This window comes from Erithacus rubecula, assembly GCF_903797595.1.
Source record: "Erithacus rubecula genome assembly, chromosome: 2".
Classification (NCBI taxonomy): domain Eukaryota; kingdom Metazoa; phylum Chordata; class Aves; order Passeriformes; family Muscicapidae; genus Erithacus; species Erithacus rubecula.
Window position 1 is genome coordinate 25,397,022 of NC_136685.1, and position 18,863 is coordinate 25,415,884.

The 18,863-nt window shown below is 36.2% G+C and overlaps 1 protein-coding gene across 1 annotated transcript in view; it reads right to left on the reverse strand.

Annotated features, from left to right (window-relative positions):
• EYS (eyes shut homolog) overlaps positions 1–18,863 on the reverse strand; it is a gene marked incomplete at its 5' end in the record, with an annotated part of 591,920 nt that overhangs the window by 138,509 nt on the left and 434,548 nt on the right. Inside the window, one exon of the mRNA XM_079298292.1 lies at positions 2,661–2,825. Within this exon, the coding sequence (XP_079154418.1) occupies positions 2,661–2,825 (165 nt within the window). The remainder of the gene's footprint in view (positions 1–2,660; positions 2,826–18,863) is intronic.

The following is an 18,863-nucleotide window of genomic DNA, read 5'->3' on the forward strand; positions in this document are numbered from 1 at the left end:
AACAAAAAAAGAAAGAGTAAAAACAAGGAAAAGAAATTGGTCCTATAGAAAGAGGGGCAGAGATTGTTAAAGTAGAAATGTAAAGCAAAGGTCTGTCTAATGTTAAACACAGTATCAGAATTCTACAAGATGTACAGTCATCTACTAATTTCTATGTCTGTGTTCCACAGCCAGGCAGAGATCCAAGTTTTACTTATTTTCTTATTTATTTATTTAGCTTAACAGACATCTAACCTTAATTGAAACCCTACTGGTCACTAAAAGAGTAGAATATTGCAAATCAGTTAAAATTCCATTTTAGAGGTAACAAAGGGAATGAGAATGCAAGTATGACATGCCACTGAAAACCTATGAAGAAAGGGTGAGTTTTCAGTGTGAAAATATACAAAAGTTCTCCCAAGCTCCTGGAGCTACCCCAGCTCGATTTTAGGGTGAGAATTGAACTTGTACCACTAATGCTGACCACGCTTCTTCCTCCTTTAAGACTGCATGAAGGGACAAGAAATGAGCTGTGACACAGTCCATGGAAATCTCAGATATGGGTAACTGGAAAGCAAAAACCTTGATGGCTCTCCACTAATGCAATTCTATTTTTCTAGAAAGCAGATGTATTCTAAAGAATGTGAAGTCCTCAAATACTGCTGAAACAAAAGCTCTGCAAAAACCTGAAAAATACCCTAGTAACAATTTGCCATATACAGTATGAACTAGTAGCTGAACAGGTTATACTAGGTTTTAATATCTAGGTTAGATGCAGGATGAGTAAATTATCTGGAAAAGAAAATGCATAGACTCATGTGAATTGGTCATCTAATTAACCCCTTGCAATGAGAAGGGACAACTTTGACCAGATTTGGTTGCTCAGAGTCTTCTCAAATATGCCTTGGATGATTCCAGGGGTAAGGAATCTGCCACTTCTCCAAGTAATCTATTCCAGTACCTTGCTCCCCCCATTGTAAAAAAACCTTCTTCTTTGTATCTAGTCTACATTTACACTCTTTCAGTTTAAAGACATTACACCATGTACTATTGCAACAGGCCCTGCTAAAAGGTTTAACATCATATTTATTATAAGCACCCTTTCAATACTTAAGGACTGGAATGTGGGGTCTCCAGAGCCTTCTCTTCTCCAGGCTGAACAAACTCAACTCATTTAGCTTCATAAAATACCACTTCCTCCTGAGTATAGCAGAGAATCTTCCTTTTTTTTTTTTTTTTAGTTTGGAGTTCTTTGAGATTTTTGGTACACAGAGATGCTTATTCAGGGCTTACGTGTAGATAGCAAGATTAACTTTGGCTGAAACCAAATTACTTTGCAGAGATGAAGCAATCAAAATCACAAAATGCCAAATATATTCAAAGTACTTCCAATAACCTTCCTTGAATTCTTCTTCAAGGGCAAATAACTCCTCTTAAAATTGAAATACCTAACAAGTATAAAATATTTTGATATAAAGAACTGCCACATCACCACTTTTTCATGATTCTTAGCAAATTTTGCACTACTGTAGCTTAGAGAGCTGCAGCAACAGCCCAGATATAATATACAAGGATTTGAGATACTATTTTGAAAAGCAGTAAACACTAATTTTCCATTTAGGGCTAGAGTATTTCATATCTAAAAAAATTCTAGTACAGATAATAATAAAAGGCATAATTAAATAGTGCCACAAATCTTATATTACTTTTAACCCTGGCTTATAAATACTTACACAGTTTAAATGAATTCACCTACACTACTACCAGATTAATATAAATGCAACAAAATTTAATCAGAATAGTTTATGCTATAATCAACAAGATTTCTTTGTGTAGAGAAACCCTAGGAAGTTGCAGTGAACTGAAATTGCTCCTAATTATTTTGTCTTTGTGAAATAAATTGATCAATATATAATATTTTTCTATCTCTTCTTGAGCTGAGGAAGAAATCACTCCACATTCCATGTTTTCCATTTGCAAGAAATTGCAAGATAAAATATATAATGAAATACTCATCTGGCAGAGAAGTCTATTTTTTCTTGCTGACTAGTGAAAAGTGTACTTCTGTCTCAGAAGTTTATGCCATATATTGAGGAATGAAATATGCAGGCAAGAAGCAACTTTTTTATGTAGTATTAACAGGCATACATCCAAGTCTGCAAGTATACTCTCTGGGGATCACAAAAAGAATTCTCTGAGGTGTGAAATCACAGTAAGTACTTCAAAATATGGCAAAACTGCAGAACTTAAGACAGTTCCATAAATCAAGAATTTGGAACCAAGATCACAATTATAAAAAACGAGACTCAATCCAACTATGAAGAAGCTGTTTCTGTATTATAAGTTGTTCAAACTTCTTCAACATTTGTATTTTAGAGCTGTAAAACTTAAAACTGAAGTCATATGCTTGCTGTGTTCTTTCTTGTCAGGAAGCTGCATTTTCTCTTGTAAGTTATGTTTTGCTTAATGAGTCATGAATTAAAGAACTTTCCAGAGGAACACTAAGAACAATGGTTGGAATTTTATAATGCAGCATGCATTAGAATACCAAAAGGCTTCTATTGCATTTTAATGACTCATTTTGCTGTTGAAGAGGAAAAGCCAGCTGATGTACACTAAAGTTAATAAGGACCTGAAGGAGCTAAAACTGATACTTAGCTTCAAGTATCTTTGGTACTCACTGTAAAGAATTGTGCCATTTAGAGCAGTTGTTTTCACTGTCAAGTACAGAGTTGTCAGATTGCTTGTTTCCTGCCCAGATGCAGTCCTGGTATCAGATACAGATGCCAGAGAAGGTAGCTCCAAATAGGAATTTCCAGTGAAGGATGGAAAAAACAGTGATATGTCTGAAATGAGCAACAAAAAGCTAATTTTAATGTTTTATTACAAAATAAAGTAATAAAATGCAAGCACATAAAAAAGATCAATTTTTGTATACCTGTGAATAGCATCATCAACAATACTATTTGCTGAGTATGCATATAAATTTGTTTAATTTTAAACATTCAAATAAAATACACAGAAAATGGAAAAGTTCTAGCATTTGCCTGTTACCAGAAGTGAAAAGACCATTATAGGAGGGATTACTGCTAGAAGATGCAAATTAAAAAGTCTGTCATAAATTTTCATCTTTACACATGTGTCAGGGAAGAACTCTTGTCCTATGACATATCTGTGAAGTGCCTTTTCTTTTTATTTCTAGACAAGAAACCTTTTTTTTTTTTTTTCATTTTTAAGACACTCACAATTTTGGGGTTTGAAATTATAATGAGGATGCCATTGGACAGTATATGCATTTTCCAACTCCACTACTCTAGAAATGGATAATTGTTAAGAGAAAATTTTTAAGTGTGAAGGCTTAACATTTACAATGTTTATTGCATTCATTTCTTCAGTCATTATGGTTTTTGGTTTTTTTTACCCTGTAGACATTATAATGGTACCATGAATGCAATAAAAAATAAACTAAAACTAATTGAGGTTAGGCAGAATGTCTTCCTGATGCCTTAAGTATCCTATTTAGCAAAAACGTCTTGAAGATTGCCCAGACTGATCACCAGGGATATGAACAAGGAATTAGCATCAGGAAAAGTATTTTGAGTTCAGATAATATTTTTGCAAAGAAATTTTTAGTTTAATAAACCAAAACCAAATAACGGATCTGTGACTGATGATTACACACTGGCATGACAAGTACTTTATTTAAAAAAATTGTATTCACTTTATTCATTTTTTATTTGTTTGTGAATCTGACCACTGTTTATCCTCTGCTGTTTTTATTGGACTCAAGAAGAAAGGACAAAGGGAAAGGCCCAAGCAAGCACATGTGGAAGGACAGTCATTACAAGTCCCACACCCCTACAGCAAAACAAAGGCAGGATGGAAAGCAATGACTAGTTATCTTTCTGAATCATAAGTCTGGAAAAGTCAGGATTGTTGGAGAACCTGGAAAAAGCTACAGGGTGAAAAACAGGTCAGTGGCATTGCAAATCAGAAGCAGACCTACGTGATTATGAGAGTGTTATTTGCCTAATTAAATTAATACTTTCAAGAGAAACAGTATTAGGTGATCTAGCAGTGTAGTGCAGGGCCACAAACAGGATTAAGGGCTGGGTTCTCTTTCACATGAGGAAAGGCTGAAAGAGCCAGAACTCCTAGGGCTGCAGAAGAAAAAAGCTCAGCTGGATCTTATCAATGTCTGTAACTAAGCAGGGATGGAGAAGAGGGAGCCAAACTTCTCTCTGAGCAGTGCACTTGATAGGCAATGGGTACAAATCAAACCCAAGAAATTACACCTGAAAATATGGAAACTCATTTTCACTGTTAGGATGGTCACACATTGGCATAGGTTACCCAGAGAGGTTTGTAAAGTTTCAATTCATGGAGATTTTAAAAATCTCACAGGGCATGGTTGTGAGAAACCTGTTCTAGGTGATCCTGCTCTGCTTGAGCAGGGGGTTGGACATGATGGTCTCAAGATGATGGTCCTTTCCAACCTCAATAAATTGGTGATTCTGTCATCCTTCTCAGAGAGGTTCCATGCACTCAACCTTATTTATTATTCTTCAAGTGCAGTGCCTTTAGAAATCTCAGTGCACTTCAGTACTCACAATATAGTAGTACACTGAGCAACAAAGCTATTAAAATGTCTTTTATTAGGTAGTTAAAAGAAACAACTAGTCAACTTGGAGAGTAACTGCACGCAATTTATATTCTAAATTAAAATTAATCTGTGAAGTTTCTTTCAGCTAGGTGAAGGGAAGGGGGAGAAGAAGGAGGAGGGGAAGGGAGTGTGATATATCTGAGCAATCTGGAAAGGAAGGACAAACTCATCAGTACTTTAGGAAGGATAGATCCCTTCAAATAAAAGATCTCCCATAAAGATTTAAGGCTTTCCAGGTAGTCCAGCACCTTGCATCCAGAAGCCTTTGCATAGATGTATAGGCAAAATTACTGAGAAAAGATGCTCTTTCAACTATCATGTCTACATATGCAGTGCTGTGCCCAAAGCAGCCTAGGCTTCCATCAGCAGTGCTGTCAAGTCCTCTCATAAATCAGAAGAGACACAGCAAATGCAGCAACTGCATCAGAAACAAATGCATACATGGCAAAAAAGCCATCCAGAAATGCCAAGATGCAGAGCACATCCTTTTCCCTATGGTGGGAAGGCTATTAGCCTGCTGATCCTTAGCAGTCATTTCCTGCCCTAAAGCTCTACAGCAGCTGCAATGTGTTGCAAGTCTATAACATCAGTAAAGAGGTCACTGAGAGCATAGGGATTAGTCTTCTGCTTGGATGAAGGGCCTAAGTGGGAAAAAACAGATTGAGTCTGTGTACTAAGAATATAAAATCTATGTCTGTGATAAAGTACACAGATAGAATACTATGGGGAAAAGCTGCCAGTCTGGACGAAATTTTTCCACTTCCCTCATTCTACTAAACTCTTAATTAGCAGAAATTAAAGTCCCATGCAGTACTGACCATGACTGCACACTGGTAGGATCCATGAATCAGATCCAAAGAAGGGCATCTGCTGAACTACAATGGACTAATTCTCTACCACCTTATGAGAGTATTTTAATAATGCTTCTTAGCAATATTTACAAATCTCCACATTTTAAGATGGTTGCTGGCAATAAATAATTTAGTATTTAATTCATTTTATGGGACATGCTAACAAGAAGAAGTAGTTATTTAATTCCACCCTGGGTCCACTCTCTGACACTGTCACCTCTGTCCATGATCACAAGCAACTCCTCCACTGGGGCAGTGGTCTCCAAAGTGGGTGGAGTGCATGCAACCTAAGGGGTTCTCAAACCAACCAACTAGGATAAAGGAAGAAATATAAAATTTCTCACATTTTAAGAGTAAAAAAGATTGCAAATAATCCAAGAGAGAAAAATTGTAGCAGAGGCCACAGAGCTGGGTCTGAATCACCTGACAAACACATATTGCCAATTATACTTCAACAATTTATCTGAAGACTCAAATTTTCTACTGAAACAAATAGATTATGTGGGATATTATTTACAGTTCTCACAATAACACATAGTACAACAAGAAAAACTTGAGAAACATCAAGAAGGTTCTATCAATTTCCTACCTTTGTCAGAAAATAAAGTTGAATAAGGGGAATAATATATTTTTCTACTACCAGTAAAATGAAGTCAAACTGTTTCCACTATTACCTCTAGCTTTTCCTTTACATTCTTTGTTTTTTGTGACAAGTTTGCTTAGCACTGAATTCTATTAAATTCTGTTGAAATCTTTATAAGATATATTTTTCAGTCCTGAAGATGTTAAGACTCATCAACTGCACCAGCCATCACTAAAATTCAAATGATAACCAAGAAAGACTTTTAACAGCACAAAATCCTAGAAAGAGAAGAAATGCATTCATCTTCTGGTAGAAAAATCAGACCAAACATCTGAATAAGCTTGTCTACAATCTACAGGGTAGGTAACTTAATTGAATGTCCCTGGTCCTCTTTAATAATGAAAGTAAATGGGTAATCCTAGGATGTGATTATCCTTCCCCAGTCATGACCTAAACCTGCCTATTTCTCTCTATTTGCTATAAAAGGACTCGAGGGTCAATGGTTCAGGTGTAAATATGTACCCCAGCAATATCTGAAAGTAGATGAACTATTCTTATTCTTGTTGCTTATGCATCAGAGATGGGTTGAAGAAAGATTTTCTTTAGGCAAAACTAAATTAGTACAGTAGCTCTGAGTTAAAGATATAAAGTAGCTCTGATGTTAAAGATATGAACTGAACAGGATGTCAGAATATTTAGTGAGGGGCCTAAACTCGGAATTTGCTGTTTGTATTTTCAATTATGATGGCAAACATCCTCTGAAACCTATGGACAGATTCTTGCTTGTTCTTCTTTTCCAGCACTCAGAAAATGTAATAGAAGCACAGGTGATAAAAACTTTTACGAGCAGTGCAGCAAACCTTTTCCATATTATCAAGAATGGAGCTTTTCCCAGCAGGCAAAAAGTCAGTTAAGAAGCAATATCAAGGGTCTGATGAATACATGATCTGTTCTATCCATCTCATGCTCACAGAATTTAACCACCTCAGAGTAATGCATTCTTTTATCTCATGTTCATGGTGTGAAGAAAATCAAAGTGAAATAAATATGATTCAGAAAATTCCTAGGGATTATGTCTGGTACATATGAAATCTGACTTGGGTGTTTCATAAAACATCACATGCACCTACAACAGTACAGAAATACAGTAACCATTTCCCATGAAATTGATTAGCTGAGTTCAGCTGTTTCAGGACAATAAAATATGAAACAAAATAAATCTTACCCTTGCTGCTTTCATTCGTCTCAATGCACAGAAGCCTTCTGCCTGCTGTAACTGAGCTACATCACAAAGCAAAAATTCCTTACAAAATGAAATGCAAATGTCTTCTTCTATCAGGCCAGCCTGGTGCCTTTTTGATAATGCTCTGTTGTCAACTGGGAGGTCTGAAATCAGATCACTTACTTAATCTCTTACTTTGCAGACTTCTAGGGTCTTTGAATGTCAGAATGACAGTACATTTAATTGTGAAGACCCAAGAGAGGCACCAGAGGCTATGGGTCACATAAACAATCCTTAGAGCAGGACATCAATTCATTTTCATTGAAGGAAACCACCATACAAGTGGAACAACAATAGAAGAAAAGACTTAAAAAAATTAGGAAAATAAAGCAGAAGATATTTGGCAAGCATGCACCTGAAAAGGTACAATGAAACTCAGAACAGAAACAGGGATGATCAAAGGGATTGCTTTGCTTCCAAGTGGAGAAGCAGAACAGGCCTATTCAACCTGCAGAGGAAAATGTGAGTAAGAAATGGCAGCTCCATGTCTTGGAACACAGCAGGTAAGGGCACTCAATTACTCAGTTATCATTACTATCAGGTCACAGACTTGCAAAACAAAAGGAAATTCTTATTAAATTTTTTTAGATGTGGGTGAAAAATATATAAATTATATAAATATATATACACCCAAATTATGTGGGTCAAAAATATATTAAAAAAAAAAAGAGAAAAATTAAGAACAATAGAAGAACAAGGGAAACTAATCCACCAGACTAACAAATATAATGGAACCACAGGTCAGAAATCTTGGTCTCATTGATTGGTGGAAGCTAAAGTTGGGAGAAAAATCTCTGTTGTCCTGTTTTATATATCCTTTTCAAAGAGTGACTGTTTTTTCTCTGAAACAGGATATTGAGCTAGATGCCCTCCTAGCTTGATCTGGCTTGTGATTTTTGTGGGATTTGTCCTGCTCTGTTTATCATTACTAAGATTGCATGACAGAAACTAAGAGAGATGCAGACCATTTAACATAAAGGAAATTAATGATTCCATAGATATCTAAAGCAATTGTCATTACCCAGTGTCTAGAGTTACCCATCTCTTTTGACAGCTGTATTGCAATAAGCATATCAAACCAATGTAAATATGTTATTAGATTTATTTCAAGGAAAAAAAAAATTGGTAGCTTTAACATTCTTTAACTACAAAGAAGTTGAAGAGTTAGCTGCATGTCTGACAAAACAAGATCATAGTAAATAAGTTTGATGTTAACATGCTATGTGAAAAAAGAGATGCAAAAAAGAAGAAAAAATATTTTAATATTCTTATTTTGTAGCTCACAATATTCCTCTTCTGATTTCACATTTTAGGAAGAAAGAATAATTTTTTTCTTTTTTTTCTTTCTTTTTTTTTTTTTTTTTTTTGCCTAGACCCTCAGTTGATGTACATCAGCAAAGTTATAACTGCATTCATTTATAGAAGATGAGAAATTTAGTCAACTACTGTGTCTGTGTGAAAGGATGAACATTACCTTTATCAGAACAAGAAGAATTTTATTCAATTAATAGGAAGGAAACATTCTAAAATGCCCAGGTGAGATGTGTTGTGTAATTACTAAGTTCTGTAATTTTTTCCAGATGTTGCATAGACATGTAAAGTCCATATGTGTCAGCAAATACAACAGACATGAAATAGAAAAAAAAATTATTAATTCATATTCAGCTCAAGATTTTGTGAAAACAGAAATAACACCTCCACAGAAAGATAAAAATTAGTGAAGATGTTCTGTTGAAAAAATCCCAATCTAGTTATTATTCCCAAATCCACAAACAGAATTAGCCCCTTACTGCCTGTTTTTTGATAGTTTTGAAAACAACACAGTGATTTTTCTTTTCCTGTTTGATTAGTTTAATCTCCAAAATTTATTACTTTTCTCCTAAGTGCCTTGGATTTTGAAGCGGAAAGAATGTTCCTAATTGATACTTGTACCTAATCAGATGTATTTTACCACCTGCATTTAAAATGATGCATAAGTGCTTCTCTTTTCCTGAATTTGACATAGAGGAAATTGGGAAGCTATTATCTAATATTTTTTCAAGCTCAACATATTTGACAGGAAATATGATCTTCCTGCAAAAACACCAGAGTTTTATCTATTTTTAAAAAGCACCCCATCTAGGAGGGAAATGAATGTCCTTTATATCTTAATTTATATATTTCTATCTTTCCCAATTACAGGAACAAAATCTAAGACAGACTTCTAATATGAAACCATAATTGAAACTGGAGTTGTCATATTGCACTGCTATATTTGGTGCTGAAATGCTGGTTGCTTTGAAGGTCGCTGTGACACATATTATGGCAAAATTTAATGAAGCAAGACTTGTAAAAATCCTTTGAAGTTCCCTCATTAATGTATTTGTTCTGTAAAATATCACAGAAGATCTGCTTGAACACGAGCCTTCACAGTTTTGATTCACATTTAATGAACTGGTAAAAGAAGAAAATGAAATAAAGTAGTAAAAGAGGCAGCTGTCATAATATGTTTGAAAACTCATACTTCTCATAAAAAGTTGATTGTAGTAGAGATCATTATTGTAATGAGCACTGTTTGGTTCCATAAATGAATGGGTCAAATAATTTAATTTTCTATTTGTTTGCAGTGAGTCTTAGCTAAATGTGTACATATTTTATTTGTATCTTATAATTCATATGTTTATCAAAATTCTAAGGCCTTTCTGGTTTGGTTTGGTTTTGTTTTATGGGGTATCAATGTATTTTCAGTCACTGTAATTTTATTTCTGCCATCTAAATTTAATTTTATTCTCTGCAATGGTGCTTGAACACATAAACAAACATTCCTATCCCAAAGGATCTTAGAAATACTTGAAGAGTAATTGGCTATAAAAGTTTAATTTGGAAAAATATTCAGATTTTTTCAGTATGTTTCATATTTAGTCAGTTGAAGAGGAATCTTCCATCTGGATAATATTGCAAACTAATTTGTCACATGGCTGGCACCAGATATTAGATGATCAGTATAAAAGTGAAATGCAAGTTGTAGTTTTAAGAACACCAAATTTAATGTGCTCATGTAAATAACACATTTTATGTGTTGTTACATTGTGTATGCAACAGATTTTTATTTCTTTCCTGGGACATTTTGATGAGATTTTGATTAGATTTTCCTATTATTATTTAGCTATATAGGTAACATAATTTACAGAAATGTTTAAATCTAATTTGAGTTCAGATTAATACTTGTCTTCACAGGTTTAGGGTGCAAAAAAATAGGAATATGAAAGCAATTTCTTCTCCATCTCTTAATTTTATTACCATCTTGCTATGGCTTCCTTTGGGAATCACGTAGCTAACTCAAGGGCTTGGTGGAAAAAAAATCAACAAATTACAGACCAAGAAGAATATTTAAGGGTTAAAATTATTAACAAATTAAATTAGCATCAGAGCATGAATTAGAAAACCAGATATTTCACCCTGTTTGCCCTTTCCTATGAGGATTCAAAAAACAGAAGTTTTCTGCCCTCATTTTTGCTAATGTAATTTATTTTTTTTTAACCTAAAATGCAAAAAAATGTAAAATAGAGAAGTATTCATATAGCCATCTTACCTATTCCTTTTCCTTTATTTCCTAACATTTACCACTGTTACATTAGTTCGGAATTATAAAGCTAGAAATATCACTTAAATATAAAGAGCACTTTAAACATTTACACGAAAATGTATCAATGTTGGTCTTAGAAAAATATTTTCCAATTAATTTTTAATATATTTACTGCATTACTATTTAACAATACCAAAACAATAACAGAAAATCTGAATTGTGGTAAGTTTGATTGTTTCCTTGGCAATTGCAAGACAGCAACATCTGGGGGAAGCATGTTCATTTGAAAATATTTATGTTTACTTAATCCCAACAGGAATAATTTCAAAGTATTTCAATTGGGCTCAGCATTGTGGGCAGTAAACAAAACAGTTTACTCACATGAAATTGCTAAAGAATACTACAATCAAGTAAGAAAACTTATCTGGATTAAAATAATGAGGTGGCCAATTGAAAAGGCATAAACTTGAATAACTCCCAATTTTTTTGCAGCCTAATTCAGCCAAGTTGTCATACTCTCTGATATCTAAAGTTTTATCTTGGCTATAGTCTAACTGTAGTATCCTCACTCTCCCACTTCCAAAACATAACTGGTAGAAGTTCCAGATGAGATGACTGTTCAGTATTAAAGATTTCAGTTGATCTGCTTGCTTTTCTTCCATTGATTTGATGTGACAGTGTTAGCAAACCTTTACTGTGGGTGTAGGCAAAACGAAGAGAGCACCTCTTCAATGTATCACAGAATCACAGAATCACATGGTTGGAAGAGACCTTCATGATCTTCAAGTCCAACCATGCCCTAAAACCTCAACTAAACTATGGCATCAAGTGCCACATCCAATCATTTTTTTAAACACATTCAGGGATGGTGACTCCATCACCTCCCTGGGCAGATCATTCCAGTACTTTATGACTCTTTCCATAAAAAAAACTTTTTCTAATATCTAGCCTGTGTTTTCCTTGGCACAGCTTGAGACTGTGTCCTCTGGTTCTGTCAGTTGCTGCCTGGATAGAGACCAATCCCACCTGCCTACAGCCACCTCTCAGGGAGTGTTAGGGTCACCTCTGAGTCTCCTTTTCTCCAGGCTGAACACCCCCAGCTCCCTCAGCCATTCCTCACAGGGTTTGTGTTCCAGCCCCTCTCCAGCCTTGTTCCCTCCTTTGGATGCTCAAGTGTCTCAAGGTTCTTCCTAAACTGAGGGGCCAGAGCTGGACACAGCACTCAGGGTGGGACCTCACCAGTGCTGGGTACAGGGGAAGAATGACCTCCCTGCTCCTGCTGGACACACTGTTCCTGATCCAGGCCAGGGGCCATTGGCCCTCTTGGCCACCTGGGCACACCCTGGCTCATGTTCACTCAGATGGACCAGCACCCCCAGGTCTCTTTCTGCCTGGCACTGTCCAGCCACACCATCCCCAGCCTGTAACACTGCAGGGGGTGATTGTGGCCAAAATGCAGGACTTGGCACTCAGACTTATTAAACTCCATCCCATTGGACTCTGTCCATCCATCCAATAATTCCAGGTCTCTCTGCAGAGCCCTCCTACTTTCCAACAGATCAACACATGCTCCCAGCTTAGTACCATCTGCAAATTTACTGATGAAAGACTCAATACCCTCATCCATGTCATCAATAAAAATATTGAACAGGACTGACCCCAGCACAGGCCCCTGGGGGATCCCCAGCTGGATGCAGCACCATTCACCACTCTCTGGGCCTGGCCATCCAGCCAGTTCCTAACCCAGCACAGAGTGTTCCTGTCCAAGCTGTGGGCTGCCAGCTTTTCCAGGAGTGAGCTGTGGGAGACAGTGCCAAAGGCCTTACTGAAGTCCAAATATACAACATCCACAGCCTGGGTCTGATACCCTGGCCATCCTGTAAGTGCTGTGTGATGGCACTCAGTATAAACTGTTCCATAGCCTCACCAGATACTGTGGTCAAGCTAAGTGCTCTATAATTGCAATGTTAGGTATTTCTTTAAAGCAAAAATAAATCCACCTATATATTCCACTGGAATATTATTTGATTTTTACATATGAAGATGAGAAATCAGTAAGATTTCATAAAGTTTCTGACACTGAAGAGGTGAACCTACTTTTTGGACAAATACTAACTTTTCATTATATTTTGTGAAACTATTCAGGCTTCAACTTGATTTATTAGAATAAGGAAACAAATGAAAAGTAAACACTTCTGACTGTTTTCTCTTCCTTCCATCCATGATGATTCCAGAACATACATTCTCACCCATTTGAAGACTGAGAGATTAATACTTCACCTCAGGTTTGATATCAATATTTAGCTTTGACAGTCTTTCCATCAGCTGTCTACTAAGGCAGACAGAAATATATGAGACAAGATGTTTATCAGGATGATATGATACCAGAAATTGCAAAGTATTGGAGCTAGAAAGTCTGCTGCTCTCACTAATGGAAAGCTAAAAAAACTTTCCAGGTTCTCAGCTGGTGTATTTCTGTTTCTGACCTTAGAGCTGCTGACAAAACACATTATAAGAAAGAAGGCTGGTCAGCATTTTTTTAACTCAAGAACACTGATGTCTACATTGCAGCAGAAGTTTATTAGCAGAGAAGGTCTGAAACTCAAATACTTCTAACTATATAATATTGTATAACTAGCATATAGCAAAATAAACCTACAGTCTGATATACTGACAGAGAAATAACCAATCTTTTATAGATGGCTATATTCTACTTTGTTCCATTTATTATTGCCCTATGACTGAAACCTATAAATAACTGTTATGTACCATTTTACACAAACTTATTTCTATTACATAAGCTATTGGAGCATACTATCAAAATATAAAAAGATTAAATTAGCTTTTGTATAGCTAAAATTAACCAATAATCTAGAATAGAATTAATTGTTCAATGGGCCAGTCTTTTACCTCATTAATTAGAATGTCAAGAGCTACTTCATGAAGTTAAGTACTTTTTTTGTTATTGCTACTTATAAAGTTATTTTTTTCAGTTTGAAACCTCAGGTGCTCCATAGTAAATTTCAATGGCATGTCTGCACTGGTTTTAGTTGTAATAGAAGCATAGCTGTGCAGTGCTATATTTTGATCTTGTGATGAAAACAGTGTTCCTCACCTCTACCTTCCAGTTTTCTTCCCCATCCCACTGGGAGGAAGGGAGGGAACAGCTATGTTGCATTGAGGTGCCTCCTGGGCTCCTTAAACCACAACAGTGTTCCAGAAAAAATACTTTCAGGCTCTCTAGGAAGCATTGCAATGCAGCTTGTTGTCATTTTATAGAAACCAATTATCTGTAATTCTGAAAAGAAGGTGAAGCTCCTTGCACAGTCTTGGATACTGAAAATAATAGCTAGGAAGTATCCATCTGCCTAGAGTCCTAAGGCTGGACAGCAAACTTTCACAATAAACAGCAAAATCTTCATTGACTGAAAATGAAGAATTTCTAAAAATGCCTGAAATGCCTGAGATAACAGAATTTAGAACAATAATTTTTAGATTAGAATTGAATGAGGTATCACTCCCTTGACAGTCCTCTTTGTATATTGATTATTTTTTTTTCTAGCAAAATCTAAAAAGTCATTTTAGAATGGTAGGCCTGGCAAAAAGCAATGTTAGGTATCGAAGAGAAGAAATAGAGGAGGCAGATAATATTTCTGAGAGTCATTGCAAAAACAAAATAAACCACACTATTTTAAGTGTATCATGGTGCAACCAAAGAATAGCTAGGGGTTGCACCAAGCATTTACTATAGTCACTTGTGATTTACAAGCGTAGTTCAAGTAACACTTTTAATTCTTTACCTCCAAAAACTATGGACCTGAACTGTGCAGAGAGAAGCCTCTCCCAGGCTCTGTTCTTATAAAACAAAGCACAGTTACTGACAATTCCTTTCTGATAGGGCATGGTACTTTAGGATGGGAAATCTTATTTAAAGTAATTTTGCAGGACTAGAATTAAGTTTCATTTTGAGAACTGCCTGCACTACTGTAATATCAATTTTCTGTAATTTTTTTGCAATCTAATGAGCAATTATAAAATAAGTTACAATGTCACAGCTCTGCCACTAATGCCCTACAATATCTCGGTTCTTTGGTACATGAAAAGAAAACATGAAAGCAGAGAATAAAACAATACTGCAATCATATTTACTGCTACTTTTAAATACACATTCTCCATATGCCTTACTAATATCTGCTAGGCTATAAAAAGTCATGTAGGACATTTCTTCTTTTTCTAATTATAGATGACAAATTGGTATGAGAGGGAAAAACAAGCTTTAAATGAACTATCATTCAGCACAGCTCAGGTGCAGCTTAGAACAGTGGCAGTGTTGATTATTTTTTTGAAAGAAACACAATTCCATGATGAACTAAAAGAGTGATAAAATCAAAATATGCTCAAAATAACATGTCCCAGCATAAGGAACACCTGCCCCTTTAACTTGTGGAATCTAATTATTAACAAAAGTACATTTTGCATTTCAATGCTGTTTGAGTTTTCACCCTTGAGCTATATCTTGAGTCACACCTCAGATATTTTTTCCTCAACAGTCTCAGTGCTTTGGATTTCATACTGAAAAATGATTTCTAGATTTTACATTAATTTGGTAACAAACCTACTAAAAAGTACCACAGTGAGTGAATTTCAGGTAAATGATTCAACACAGCTTTAATCTAATTTATCTGCTAAATCACTTTAATTGGTTTTGGACTGTCAGTTATTACTTCCAGGTTTTTAATACAGAAAGATGAATGAAAACACTTATTTTTTAAAAAAAATACTCCTATGCATTTTTCTCAAGTCAAAAAGCCTCCCACAAAGCAAAAAACAAATGGAAAAAAACCTCATGTCATTAGAACTTTCATTTTAAGACTCGGATGTTAGGCACAAAGTAACTAACAATTGTCATTTTGCAAAATGCTCTTTACCTTTTTTATCCAAAGTCTAGTAGACTCAGACAGTAAACAGTCTTGTTCAGACTGATTTAAATTCACATTTATTTTAATGCATGCCTATAAAATTTGAAATTTGTCATTTGGCTTCTTTTTCTAGTGTGCTTACTAATGTCAAACACAGTGGAATAAAAAATAAAGACTCCAAAATAAAGAGTCTGTAAAGCAATGTATGATAGTGACTACTAGCACTAAATGTGTGCAACTGTTTATAGCAATAAAAAAATCACCAAAATGAACTTATTCTCTTTTCATAACTTGGACCAAAATAATGAAATCTTGTTTTTTTTTTTTTCTTTTATGCACACCATGTAAATAAACAATAAATGTTTAAAACCTCATTGTATCATGTTTGTTGCTTTGTTTCTGAGGAGCAAATGTTTTGAAAGTAGTTTCATGATGATTATAAAGAGCAAATTGTGTGAAATAAGTAGAACATTTTCAAAATTATGTCCAAATATAAAATTATGTTGGCATTGCTAAGAGCACACAGTAGTGGTCTTCATTAGAGACCATGTTGGCTTTGTTAGGCTTGTTTAAAACTGTGCAAGAGGAGCAAAGAGAAAATGATAACATGAACATAGACTAGTATCTTCCCCAAACACCTAAGTCTTACAAACTGGCATAACTGTTTTTTAATCTATGGGAAGTTTTCATATATAACAAGAACTATGTGCCCCCCTTTGGCAATATGAATATATCTGCTACTATGACATAAAATTCTGCCATGAAACAGAAAATGTGGTGACTAAACTGAAACTACTGCTGCAAAAGTGTACTCCCTGGTCTTTGATTAAATTCTCATATTTATATAAGGGGTTATCTGGAGCCAAAACTTGTTGATCCTTCTTTGCTTATGTTTATGTATCAAGGAGACAAGCCCCAAATCCTGATGGAACAACAAACTAAGTTAATAACTTTTTCTCTACAGATAGATGAGAAATCTTTGTTTTCCTAGGAGGGGTGGGAATCAGTCACTGCAGGTCATAGATTAAAGCTCTGCTGAGATAAACATCAGAAATGGGATTTATAAATGGAGAAATATGAAGGAGAGATCAGAATTTTTGTGGCTAGAAATAGCCAAGCTGTAACACAGGTGAAACTTGCATATGAGCTGAGCTGAAGCCGTGGTGTCAATAGAACCACTTGTGCAGTGACAGCCTAACTCAGGATTCTTTTTATGTCAGGGGCTGAATGGATGTCATAGAAGAAGACAGAAACATGGCAAGTACACAGTGATGCTTCTGAAAAATATTCTCCCAGCCTGTGGATTTTATGAGACAAAGATTTTGTCTTTGCATTTAATGTCTTCTAAGGAACAATATTATAAATTTATACATGTTGCTCTTTGAACCCATGTGTAAGGAGTTCACCCTAGCTGGATGCCAGACTCCCACCAAAGCTTCTCTATTGCTGCCCTCTGCAGCTGGACAGGGGACAGAAAATCTAACAGAGGGTTTGTGAGTGGAGATAAGGACAGAGAGAGATCACTCACCAAATTCTGTCACGGGAAAAACAGGCTCTAATTAGAGATACTAATTGAATACTAAAAAAAAAAAAAAAAAAAAACCAAAAAAACCAGAGCAGGGTATATAAGAAGTAAAATAAGACCTTTAAAACACCTTCCCAGCTCAGCTCCTCCCCATGTAGCACAGGGAGACAGGGAATGGGAGTTATGGTCAATTCATCACAAGGTCTTCCTGGCACTGCTCAGGGGGAGGAATCCTTCTCCTGCTCCAGTATAGGGTCCCTCTCACAGGCAGCAGTCCTCTACCAACTTCTGCCACATGAGTTACTCTTCCATGGAATGCAGTCCTTCAAGGACAGGCTGCTCCACCATGGGTAGCCCCAAAGAAACAAACCCTAACAGGAAACCTGCTCCAGCATGGGCTCCTCTCTCCACAGGCCAGCACAGGCCTCCATGGGGTCACAGCCCCTTTGGGCATCCACCTGCTCCAGTGTGGGTCTCCCCCAGGCTGCAGGTGGATCTCTGCACCCCCCTGTCCCCCCTGGGCTGCAGGGGCACAGCTGCCTCTCCATGGGCTGCACCAGGGGCTGCAGGGCAATCTCAGCTCTGGCACCTGCACCATCTCCTGCCCCTCCCTCTGCACTCACCTGGTGTCTGCAGAGCTGCTCCTCTCACATATTCTCACCCCAATCTTCTCTAGCCACAATTACATCTGAGCAATAACCTTATTTTTTTTATTCTTAAATATGCCATCACAGAAGCACTGCCATAGTTTCTAATTGTTCAGCCTTTGCCAGCAGCAGGTCTGTCTTGAAGCCAGCTGACATTAGCTCTGATGGACATGCAGGAAACTTCTGGCAGCTTCTCACAGAAGCCACCCCTGTAATCCCCCTGCTACTGACATCTGGCCACACAAACCCAATACATTCCACCCTTCACCTCTGTGAATCACATATATAAGAATTATCAGCAAAAAATCCACATTCATCACAGATCCTACACGCACATCAACAAAAACAACCAAAAAAAGCAAGACAAAAATTCCATATACAGCAGCAAAACACCATCACAGCACTGAATGAGAATGGACAATTTGCACAAAATCCAGCCCTTGTCCCTTTGGTGCTGTTATTCAGATGTCATGTCACTGACACCATGATGTAACTTCTAGTATCCACAATTTCCTACAAATAAAAATTCCCACCGCTTAATTGCACTATGTGAAGAATACAAGCAGAAGAATCTCAAATTATTTCAGCTAGGCTGATGTGTTTCTTTTCTTTCTGAAGAAATCTTTAAAAGGCAAAACAACTCAAAACTGTGGGAAAATATGAATTCCGTTAAATAGTTCTTTGGACATTCTTCTAACAGACAAGACACTAGTTCCAGAACTTTTTTTTTTTTTTTTTTTTTTTTTTTCCTGAAAAGCTTTGTATTCATCTTCAGAATCTGAAAACTCAAAAAATCTATTATAACTTTCAGCACATTTGCTGAGGATAATGAGAGAAAGCAACCGATTC